The sequence below is a fragment of the Caloenas nicobarica genome, chromosome 5 (assembly GCF_036013445.1).
Source record: "Caloenas nicobarica isolate bCalNic1 chromosome 5, bCalNic1.hap1, whole genome shotgun sequence".
In the NCBI taxonomy this organism is placed as follows: Eukaryota; Metazoa; Chordata; class Aves; order Columbiformes; family Columbidae; genus Caloenas; species Caloenas nicobarica.
In genome coordinates, this window is record NC_088249.1 from 26906550 (window position 1) to 26918918 (window position 12369).

Here is a 12369-nt window from a genome sequence, read left to right on the forward strand (position 1 = left end):
CAAACAAACAAAAACCAAACAAAAAAAATCAAGCAATCCCAGTTTCTGATGACTTATGAGGCCTTCCCCAAAGGTCTCAAAAAATCAAAGAGAATTTTGGAGTAATTAAAGCAAATATAGGAATACCATAGCAGAGGAATGAAGGAGCTAAATTGTATTAGCTTGGCATACTCCCAAGAAGACTCATGTCTACCCGACAGCTAAAAATGCCTGGTAATCTGCCCTTTCTCCCGTGTCTCCTCCCTCACAACTCCATCATCTTCCTTTTTGCTGCTGAGGGTGATTCAATTGCAGCAAAACAAAAATGCTTTTTTGCAGTCTTCTCTTTTCTCCTAACCCAGAACCTCTGAAGGAGCAATGGGAATTGCTTCCCAGAGACGCTCTCGTTGATGGACTTTGTCTATTGGACCCATCCAGCCCCAACATTGTTTCTGGCGCTGCCCAAAACCTCAAACCAGGTTAGTAACAACAGCCAAACTCCCAAAGTACACTGCATATAGAATCTGTTCCCCTAAATAAATGTTAGCTTCAGAGCTGTGTTATTATAGTAGATGTCCATTGAATTTACTACCTGGACCTCAAATAAATCAGTCTAAAGGAATGCACTGGGAACCACAGCACAAGTTTTTTTCTTCAACTTGTGTCCTATACCCTTATACAAACCTGAGCAAATATTAAGATCTTTATTTCCCCACAGAGCAATAATGTTATAAGCCTTTCAATATTAGGGCAAGAAGATAACACATGTAAAAGTAAGAATTACCTCAACACCCCACCCAATCTGATATAAAACTTTACATTAAGAGCCAAATAGCTCAGATGAAAAATACAGAGTATAAAACTTCTCTTAAAATACAACTAAAAGGCAAGTAATCACAGAAATATTCAAAATCATCATGTATTTTGATGAGAACTCCATAGAACTGGAAGTTTTAAAAAAACTACATTAAAAGGAGACACCAAGTATTTCAAAAACCTCTGTTTTATTTGTACAGAGTAAAATACATCATATAATGAACATTGTTTTCCACCCATAATCTAAAGCCATTAATAAGTGTTTTCTTTTCGCCAAATATCCTGGTCAGAAGCACAGACAATGGAAATGGGAATGCTAATTAGTCTCTCTCTGCCAGAGCTACAAGGTGCACGTCAATCTCTGCTTCTGTAAGGATCCTGAAAGAATAAAAACAAATCTTAAATAGCTTCGATGATCCTCCTCCTTAAGCTATAATGTTCCAACCTAATATCTACACAAATGAGTTTTATACAATGCATCTTTCAGCCCTTTGAAGCCCTGCTGCCAGGGCCATAGGCTGACATTCCAGTTCTTTTTGAAAAATAAACGAAGAAGCCAAGACACTAGAGAGTAAAGAAGCAACGAATGGTAGAAAAAGAACAGGTAATTCCTAAGCTGCGCCCTGGTGAGGAGAATGGATATGGTCATTAGTATGATTACTCCAAGGTAGACACAGGTTTTCATAGTCTTCTCCCTCTGCTTGTTATCCATCCTTTCTGAAAAGGACAGAAGACCCGTAAATGCAGTTTGGTAAAAAACCAGCACTTGACCCTTTAGCAGCAGCAAAGGGGTAATGCAGCTCCTGTACGCTTTCTCAAAAGTGCTGTTATTCAGTGGTCTTAAACACACCCCACCAAATGCAAACCCACCCATCATCACCATGTCAACTTTATACACATTAGGAAGCACTTGAGTGGCTGCACCTGTAGGACACAAAGGTTTGAAGCCTCCCTCCAATCCCCACCTACCAAGTAGCTAGACTGAAGCAGCAGAGGACTTGGCTTGGCTGCTCCTGTCTGGGGTTTGGTTTTGTTTGTTGGGGTTTTTTTAATTAAAAAAAAAAGGCAATAAAAGACTGGGGCAGAAATAACTGAACTCCTCTGCAGCAAGCCAGCCATAACTAAATTTTAGCTAACGCATACCTAGAGGGTCATTTTGCACTAACAAAAGTGCCCCAAAAGCTATTCTCCCACATTTCATGCACGCTTCCACAGCTCTGTGCTGTGCTGTGAGAAGGCTGCCTGGTCCGCTGTACCTGACGTGAGGTGCAGCTCTCAGCAGGAAGATCTGGTGCTGTCTCAACAAATTTGACCAAGGGACCTTGCTGCACACAGTGCGCTGCCCTCGCACTGGGGCGATAACAGGGGAGGGAGGAAACGGCAGGTGTCTTGCTTTCATGCTAGGTGGGAAAACACTTTTCTCTACTGCACCACTTAACCATGTCAAACATTTTAAAACTCTGTTACTATTTTTTCTTAAACAATGTCTTCTACCAGTACACATTTTGAAGAGTTACAAGTAAAACAAACAAACAATAAACCCCGAAAAGTTCTGACATCTCTTTTTCTCAATTCGCTATTACCTAAGAAGTTAAAAATAATTGCCCATAACCAGAGAAACACACCAAGTTCTATCAACACTGATCACTTACCTGAATTTAGGATTTTCCACTGTAACTACACCAACTTCTATTTCTGAAGGTTTGAAATCAATGGATAGTACAGTAGACAGGCATGTTATTGCTGTCTGAAAGATGATAAAAAACCACTATCATTAAACAGAAAGCAGTAAGGCTGCTTTTTTTTTCCCCCATAGACACAGCATTTAACAACTGCCCTTCCTTCTAGTTTTGAGTTATTTCCTTCCACCTCAAAACCTCAGATGAAAAGTTTCAGACAGTTTCCCCTTGTTACAGAATACAATCCCATTCCGGTCCTCTCGCTAAAAAGCCCGGTCTACCAAAGGGGACAAGTCATTTTCATAGCAGAAAAAAACCACAACAAACCTGAGAGCTTTTACCAAGCAAAGATTAAAACCCCAGGTCCCAAGGACAGAACATGTTTCATTAGTGGCAAACAAGACTGACACCATCATTACAGTCCAAGATTACTCAAAGCACAAGTCACTTGTGTAGCTTCCATTCTGGCTTTTCTTTCGGTAATTAAAATTACGTTGGCTGTTTCTGAAAGCTGTATTTCATCATGGCTTAACTTATTTTGTTCCCACCCTAATCTTCACCTGTTTTAAAAGGTATTCTTTGCAACCTCACTCACGCTTAACCCTGCAGTAGGGTCATAACAATGCTAAAGATGTATTCCTAAAACAACGATTGAGCACAAAAAGAAGTTCCATAAAACAGCTATGTAGCCAGATGCTTATCAAATCAGTTATTTTGACATGCTGGCATTTAATTCTGATCAGTAATGTATTAGGAAGTGTAGGACACCAGACAAGATTTTCTGAAGGTTATTTTCAATATGTTGATAATACATTGATTTTGCAATTCTGTAAGATTACACAGATGTATTATCAGAAGACTGCCAAGTTGTAAAAAAAAAAAAAAATCAAACCAAAACAAAAACCAGCAAAAACCCCAAACTCTGATCCACAGAGTATTAATTCATCACAAGCTTAAAAAAAAAGAGGCAGCACATGTGTGTGAAGAACATTACAAAAACGTGATTTTTGCTTTTGTTTGAGACTTGCTTCTCCTTGTCACTGCTGCCTTTTACAGTAACAGTGTCTGATCTACATTCGCAATCTCAGCATTTTTACAAAGACAACGAAAAGGTATAGAAGTGCTTTCAGGATCTGACTGCCAGATTAACTACCAATTACGTATTTGCACGATACCATGGAAGTTTTATGAATTAAAAACAGGAATAGGAAAAGACTATTTAATCTATCACTCAACTAAGAGACATGCACGGTGTAATCAAGTAGTGACAGAAAAATATATTTAATGCCAAAAATATTCAGCCAGGATAAGAAAGGATCTCTGAGGGAATTTCAAACACATTCAATTTCAGTATGCTATGATGATTAGACCCTCTCAGGATCTTCTCTTTAAAGAAATCACATATTAAGGAAATCAGTACTTAAGATATACATATAAAACCTATGAGTTTATACTGAAGAACTTTCCACTTAAATGGTACTTTCACAGTAATGCAGACTTCAGATGTAATTTAGCTGAAGGTCTGAATCTGCGTAGCACTCACAGGCACCTTAATACAATACTGTTTAATCTTACAGGGTGTCAATAGCTTGGGTTATTATTCCTTATTTCAAGTGCTGATCTTGTGATGCAGGAAACTTAACACTGTACGAGAAGAATAAGGCCTGGCAGGAGAAACAGGTGGGCCAGGGAAGAGGACAGATCTCTGCAGTCTAAGTGAAAAAAGTAAGGATGACTTATAAAATTAGTTCACTGACCTATTTTATAAGTAGGATACATTTTTACAATGGGCCTCGAAGGACAGTTTTCACAGCAGGCATAACAAGTGGTGCTACATCTACTAGACTGACAGACAAGCACTACCCTGTCCTGTTTGAAATGCTTTCTAACATGAAGATTGGTTTAAGTGCCACTAAAAGAATATTGCACTGGTATCCCCAGAATCAAGCACTGTAGTAACCAAGCACCAGCTGCAGTGGGAGTGCTACAATTACAGATTCTGCCTCAGCTAACAGAAGGCAGAAAAAAGCAGATTAGATTACTATTTAAACACTTGCAAAATACCTTTAAAAGATTTTCTGGCTGGAATAGCTATACTTGCTCTGGCAGCAGTACAGAACTGTAAGAAAATAGGAAATACCTAACTGCATTCCTCTATATCGCAAGCCTACATACAGCATATTCATTAGAAATACTTTAACAAATCTTTATTTCCTTCTGCTGGCCTACCTCTACTGTTTGTTCATAAGTCCAATCAAATTTCTTCTTTACTTTCTTTTCAAGAAAACTGGTTGACTCTGTCTGTTTAACGCCTGCAGCTGTGGCCTTGAATCCACAATAGTAACCGGCCGGATCACACTTGTATACCTGAGGGCCGTGTTCTTCATCAATACCAATCAGAATCATACCTTGAAGAGAAAATTTGTTAACTTACTTCTTTCCCCAACTTTAGCAATTTCATTCAACTGAAGAACAGAACAGAGACTCCTCTCCTCTGAAACTCGCGCACACACAGTAGGACATTTTTGGGAACCAGTCCAATACCTAGAGCTATGATTTCCTCTTTATCTCTAATTTGCCATTTCTTACCAGCATCTCATTATCAGGTGTGCACCTCAGTTTAGTACAAACTAGATCTCTGTCATTCCCAAGGAAGGCTGCTCAATAAACATGGAAACATTTTTGTCACGCTCAGTGTGTAGAGAACCACAAGTCAGGAAATACAAACATTTAATCCCGATACAAAGTTAACTCAGCCACAATTCACTTCCTGCATATTGTATGTTACTTCAAAAGTCTTAACAATAGTTCTCTTAACATGTGCCTTTTACCAGAAAGCAACTTCAAAAATATATTGAAACTAATAGAAATATTAAAAGATCAACTTTAGATTTCTCGACTGTAATCCTGAAAAGCACTGCATTACATCCCTTTTCCTCTTTTAAGGAAAAAAAAAAATTGAAACAAAATGTGGAAATATCAGAACGTAAAACTGAGTCTTTGAAGACCATTTGACTAAGAGCTTTCCAGCTGGATAGACTTCAAGTAACACAAACTGGTCACATCACTGAAATGCATCTGTGTTCACCCACACTTCTAGATTTACAGTTGTATAGTCTCAAGAATCGTGTTAAAAATAACTCTAAAGCAATACTTGCAAAAAACAAAACCAAACCCCATCAAGGTCAAGGTTTTAAATTATTTGCTCTTTATACTTGCTTAACTTTTAACTAGTAGTTATAACTGATAAGCTTCTGAGGAGTTATTACTACAACAGAAAAAAAATTCCCATCATCTTTTCCAAAAAAGGTTAAGAAAAATAAATATTTATTCATGTATTTAAAAACAAAACAGAAAAAACACATAACCATTTTCCAGTACTATCAAGGCCTGGGAAATGCCAAGGGAAGAAACAACCAATCATTCCTGAATATTGCAAGCACAGAAAAATTGCCCCATCATGGAAACTGTGGTGTAACCCTGAATGTTACTTCTTCAGTGAGAAGTGCTAGTGCTTACTACGGTTACGAGAAGTGATTCATCAATTCTGAAACTATTCTCCTTAAAAGAAAAAAAAATGCAAGCAAACAAAAAGATACCCACACAGAATGTTTAATGAAAAAGTAATTGAGGAAACACTGAGGAAACGTTAAGTTTTTTATCTCAGTTCTGGGCAGCCTAACAGTACAGTTATAATTTGCTCACAGCCAAATATAAAAGGAAAAAAAAAGTCAGAACCAACCTGAGAACAGACAGCTGACGAGGAATATCTAGAAAATCCCCAACTTTACAAATATCTTTTTTTACTTAAACTGCATTTCCTGTTATAAAACAAGACTGGTGCAGAAATGTTTGCAAGTGAAATATTTTTAAGCACTTCTTCTCTACATTAGCTATATAATGGTTAAGAGCAAAATTTATGCAATTTTTAGCTGATACACACCACTTCGATAGAAAATAAGCCACAAAATCTGCACAAACATAATTGCTCTCTCCATATGTCTGGTTTAACTGTGATATTTACCAAGACACAGACGTCAGTAAAAAGAGCATCTCCCAGTGACAGACATCACTGTGCAGTGCGAACAGGCTAGGTCTCAAAAACTAAGGTGAAATAGCATCACACGTGTTCCAGAGGCTGAACCATTCACTCCACGCCAAATGCTAAATCAATGGTAAAATCATGGCTCCAATTCAGGATTTCCAGCACTGCTCTCTCATTTGGCCATTCATCCCTCTTACTCCTTCACTTACATGCAGACCTTGCACAATTTGAAAACAGGTGAGAATTCCTTGAAGCTGCAAGCTTAGATAAGAAACAGAAAAGATTAATTTTATACACTATACTTACAGCAACCAAGAGGCCTCATTTCAGCATTTTGTGTATAGACCTGAGAAATATCTGCAATCCTTTTACATAGCATATCCACAGGGATGTCGTAGCCATACTTGTACTTCCAGTTAGCAGCCTCATAGCGGGCTCTCTGCACCTGGGATCTGCTGTCAGCTAGATAGAAAGAACTAAGATTAATTTAACTGAACAGGTACCACATTTATTCCTAGCATTGCTAGAGAAAGCAAATTCCAAGCTCTACTTTAAGTTGTCTTTAAATATACATATCAGAACTAGACGAGTTCTCCAAAACACAGATTGAGTAGAACAAATCTCCTAGAGCACCTAACCTATTTGTTTTGTATGATGCAAAGTGGATAACTACATAAAAAAACTGACAGACTTCAGATACTTAAAAAGATGGTGAATTAAATACCTGTCATTCCTGTCATCACACATCCAATATTTTCAGTAATTCTGAATAAATGAGTCACTGTGTTGGAATCCAGTAACTTGTCCTAAAGAGGAAATAGAAATGAACTAATAGAAAACATTATCCTTTAAGTACAAAAAAGACTCTGGATGCTCTGGTATTTACAGAAGAGCACCCCCCCACAATCAACTAACAGCTAAAAATTGTCTTTCAGGCTTTCTACTGTTTACTGCTATAGGCACATGAAGGAAGAAATAGGAGAATGAGGAAGATAAAAACCTCAGTATCTGGAAAAGTCTGACAGCTGGAGCATGACCAACTTCAAAGTCCTTTTCCCTCCGAAGAAACTTTGACAACACACATACAAAACTTGAGCTCTTGTTGCACTCTGCCCTTCAGACAAAAGGGTTTTCCCTCTTTGTCAACAATATAACCCCACTGTGCTGAAACACTCACGAAAATCTGTTCTGAATGCTATTGGTATAACACTTTCTGAGGAGGAATTAAAGAAATCAGGAAACTGATGATGGACAACTCAGCCCTTACAAGCCAGACTAATGTACACATGCCAAAGTACAACACACCCCACTCTGTATTTTAGTTTTAACCCCTCAATCACTACAGAGAAAATCAGTATTACAGTACTTGATGAGGAAATGTACAACCGAGCACTAAACAGAGCTAGAACTTGTAATAAGTAGAGCAATAAGATATTCAACTCAAACTGCAATATATGTCAGTGTTAATAAATATAATATCAATGTTGCAATGTTCACCCCCCTGTTTTTTCTTACCTCCTTCCAGCCTCCCCCTCAAAACCAGACTACTTACAGGTACTTTTTTCTGTGTTACAATTACTGCAGAATCTTTCCCACGAACAGCTACAGATGTAAGTCCACCCTGGTTTATGGCCTTAAAAGCATATTCTAGAAAAATACGTAAAAATTAATAAAAAACCAGCATTAGAGATATTAGTACAAATAACTCTGACACACCTCCTCCCAACACAGAAGTCTCACCAAGTTCTATCCTTTCTAATACTTTAATATTTGTGCAATACTTTGTGTCTTTAAGGTCTTCAGTACAATGCACACAAGAACCTTCTGATTGGAATTTAGTCAGGGACTCTCTTCACAAAACCACTATCACTGCTTCCTTCAAACATTTCTAATATTTTGCCTTTTTGTTCAGTTAGAATGTTTAACAGCAACAGAATTTGTTTTAAAACAAAAAGCTTGTTCTGCACTTGACCAAAAGAGTCCAAGCTTAACCTGTAGCAACTGTAAATCTTTACACAAGACTCTTTTAGCATGCAGAAGTTTAGTAATTCAAGCATTATTGCCATTGCAAGGATGTGATTTTCTTTTGCAGTTTTCAACTGATACAGATGAAAACTGAAGTGATGGACCAGGCAAAGAAGATTGGTTTTAACCTTACTGTCACATTTTCTGACTTGATGTTCAAACACTGCAATGCTTTTATCCACTTTAAAAAATGAAACCTAAGCATGTACCTACCAGACAGCATTATTCAGATAAATGTAATGGATTAAGACTTACTTGATATAATCCATGTAATGCATTTCCCTTGATTAATGGTTTCAAAAGCCTTAAGAACAACAACTTTAAAAATAATTTATCTGGCAATATATGATAAAAATTCAGAACTCCCTAATATCTGCTTAGAAGAGGGAATTTTCAGGCAGTAACTGAATGTATTTTTTGTCAGCGATGCGAATGAAAATGAAACTTAGAACAAGTCTGAACAACAGTGTAGCAAATTGCTAAAACTACCCTCTAAAATAATGGGAGCAAGAAGCTCAACTGTTTTAAAAGCTGCATTCAAATCTATGGAAGAGACTGCACAACAGGAGAGGAATAATGGGAAAATGAAAAAAACCAACTCTTGCAATACCAAGATCTTGATGTCCAATTTGCTGAGTCAGTGTTGTGGAAGGGCTGGCTGCCACGTATTTATGGCACCGTAGTTATTACTCTCAGGCATCAGAGCATTTACTGGGTAACCCAAACACGCCATAAAGAAGGCTCCCCCTTTCTCTCCACTACACGCACAGCTCCGCTCACCTCTTCGCTTGCCCTCCCCAGGTGACCAGTGCTGTAGCCTGCAGCAGGGCACAGCGCCCAGTGGGACATGAGGCAGCGCTGCCCACAAACCCGTCATGTTTGAAGCCCCAGGCCAAGGCTCTGCAACACTTGTTTATTTATGTGCACAAATACCTAAAGGGAGGGTGTAAAGAGGTGGACAGAGCCAGGCTCAGAGGCGACAGGCACAAACTGAAACAAAGGAGGTTCCATCTGAACAGTAGGAAACACTTTTTCACTGTGATGGTGACGGAGACTGAGAACTGGCACAGGTTGCCCACAGAGGCTGTGAATTCTCCATCCTTGGAGATATTCAAGAGCTGTCTGGACATGGTCCGGGGCAACCTGCTCTAGGTGGCCCTGCTTGAGTAGGGGGTTGGACAAAGACTTCCAGAGGTCCCTGCCAACCTCAACCATTCTGTGATTCTGTGACACTGAGGTGGGAGCAGGAACAGGTGCCCTCACCAACTGCTTTTGTTCACAAGTACTGACAATCAGGCTTGCTGAACTGCAGTCCCTTCTTGCCCTGTTCCTATTACCATGTGCGTTCCTCAGTTTTCAGAGAGAAAAGCCAAAAAGTGAAGTGACTCTTACAGTATCACAAATCCAAATTGCTAGTGGTGTTTTAAGTCTGTTTTCTGCTATGTAAGTATTTCAGCAATACTCCACATGTTCTTTCTGAAAACAGCAGTCCCTTGCTGTTACATCACGACAGTCAGAAATTTGATCATAATAATTTTCTTCACCTCCCAAAATTCCACTTAGAAGAAACATTACTTTTGAAGACTGGAACTAATAAGTGGCAAGACAACACTGATGCTCTGAGCAATGTTAACCACAGCAACGAGAAATGTATATGAAATAACTGCTAACTTCTCTAACATGAAATCACTTCAAAGGCACTTGATTTTTTTGAGCTTTGGAAAGAGAAGACAGCTCTAAGGCAAAGCACAGGCCTTTCAGTACAATATCACTATGCTGGAAATCTCTGTTCAGGTACTGCCAACTTCCAAAAAATCCTCAGGTTTTAAGGCAGCCTTAAAACAATGTATCCATACGCATCCGTGACATCACCTAATTAACCTGAATCCAGCACATGGACAAGAATGTACAGGACTAAGAAAGAAAGAAAGAAAGTGCGAGCAAAAAAAAGCTGGAGTTGGATATCTGACCCCGAGCAACCATGAGCTTTCTGCCCAGGCTGTGGCCAGGTGCTGGCCAACAGAGACACTAGCGCAGCACCATGCGTGAGTTGTCAGCCTGGCTGCGGGTACAGTGAGCTCACACATAACTATGCACACCTATGTATTTTTCTTCCCATAGCGTACAGGTACTCAAAATATCTTTTAGACAGCTTCAGGCTGTGTGCAGAGGCTCACAAATACACATGCAGATACTTGCTTCTAAAACACGGGTAAAAGATATGGAGGTACTGCACATTTCTCACACATTAATCTAATTGCTGAATATACCCAGGAAGCAGAAAACTGAGGCTCCGTTTTCTCTTTGCTACAGGATGCAGAAACTATTCCTAACAAGTCGTACAGCAACAGAGAAACAGCCAGAATGACGACACAGACCAACCAGCTTGTTTTAATGCAAACGGAAGCTCAGAGCCCATGACTCTTCCATCACAGAGCCACTGACATCCCATGTGAGGAAGCGCTGCTCCTACTACCCGTATGTATAAGGCTCACTGTGCAAGTTGCATACAAGCCTTATAGCTGCTCCAGGCATAAGACAGCACCTGTATGTAGGTATTTCGTACAGGTAACTTTCTACCCGTGTACAGACACCACCTACACACAGGCACCTTCCTAGCTGCTCCCTGGAGAAAGGACCGCTTGAGACTGGGCCACCTGCCCAGGAGGCCTATTCCACACACCCAAGGTCAGACACAAAAAACCTACTGACTGCCACAGGCAATTCATGCAGTCTGGTCCCAACAGCCCCCTTTCCTGGGGACCAGAGGGATGTATGGACATGCTGTGTAATACACGTGCAGCGAAGCCACTTGCAGCTGTGGAAGAGCCACTAAGCTCCAGGGGAAGGTGGCATCAGGATGCTGCTGCCAAAACAAATCATCCGGCCCTGCTGTGAGGATCGTTCAGGAGCCCTCTCAATGCACTGTCCTGCCAGACTGCAAGCTGACTATGCTGCTATCGAGTATTCTGCGGCAGCACCATGTGGCTCCTGTGCAGAATTTAGTGCACTGTACAAATATGAACAAAAGGCTCAGTAACCTACAGAAGAAGATGAAGGTAGGCTGCAGCGTAACTGCAGAATGTCCAAAGAAGCCTGAAAATAAAGGATAGTTGCTGCTGTCTCACAGGCTGTGATGTACAGAACACATGGCATTGAGGTGTAGCAAGGGAGAGCACGGGTTACCACCAGAAACTGACTTTGTAACTCTGGCATGCAGGGTTTGAGGCAGTTCAAGTCCCATTTCAAACAGCTCAGAAATACTTTCAGGGGAATAAACAGCTTTGGTCTACAAGCATCTGATATCGAACACTAGGAAATGGCAGGAGGCCCCTCCCCGTGGCAGGGGGCACTGCAGGACCCCCGGCTCTGAGCTTTCCCTTTCTCACGCAAGGGTCCCCTTCCCGGGCCTCCACGCCGGCACCACGGGGCCGCGGCTGCTCCTGGCTCCCCGCAGGCCTCTGCCCGCACCGCGGGACCGGGCAGGCCGGGAACCGAGACTCGCTGGCCACGGGATGCACCACATTTCCCCCGCTCCCCGGGGCAGCCGGGCTCGGCGGGGTTTCCCGAGCCCGCTGTAGCCCTGCCCGGCCGGCAGGCCCGGCCCGTGACGGGGCAATTCAGCGGCAGCATCCCCGGGGCCGGACACCCACCGACTTGGTAGAGGCGGCCCTCGGGCGAGAAGATGGTGATGTGGCGGTCGAAGCCGGCGCTGGAGCCGCGGGACATGGCGGGAGCGGGCGGGGCGGCGCGGCCGAGCGGCTCACGGCGTGCAGGGCCCCGCGGGTACCGCACACAGGCCGCCGCGGGAGCACTTCCGGGTTA

The 12369-nt window shown here is 41.3% G+C and overlaps 1 protein-coding gene across 2 annotated transcripts; it reads right to left on the reverse strand.

Moving 5' to 3' along the window:
* Positions 1–964: 964 nt before the first annotated feature.
* On the reverse strand, positions 965–12369 carry PSMA6 (proteasome 20S subunit alpha 6). Of its 2 annotated transcripts, XM_065636842.1 has the most exons (7): positions 12198–12369; positions 8072–8166; positions 7244–7325; positions 6826–6981; positions 4704–4882; positions 2448–2542; positions 965–1173 (listed from the first exon to the last, which is right to left on the reverse strand). In XM_065636842.1, the coding sequence occupies exons 1-7, from the start codon at positions 12271–12273 to the stop codon at positions 1116–1118; spliced, it is 741 nt and encodes a 246-aa protein (XP_065492914.1). In that variant the 5' UTR covers positions 12274–12369; the 3' UTR covers positions 965–1115. The 2 variants fall into 2 exon arrangements, with proteins under 2 accessions (XP_065492914.1, XP_065492915.1); XM_065636843.1 differs by lacking the exon at positions 8072–8166 and having other exon boundaries at positions 12198–12321.

Excerpts from the sequence above, each read along its gene's own strand:
- PSMA6 (XM_065636842.1), bottom strand. The coding sequence starts at position 12,273 with ATGTCCCGCGGCTCCAGCGCCGGCTTCGACCGCCACATCACCATCTTC. Across the intron at positions 8,167-12,197 it reads GGGCCGCCTCTACCAAGTCG|AATATGCTTTTAAGGCCATA; the intron begins GTGGGTGTCCGG and ends GTATTTTTCTAG. Across the intron at positions 2,543-4,703 it reads CTTATGAACAAACAGTAGAG|ACAGCAATAACATGCCTGTC; the intron begins GTAGGCCAGCAG and ends ATCATCTTTCAG.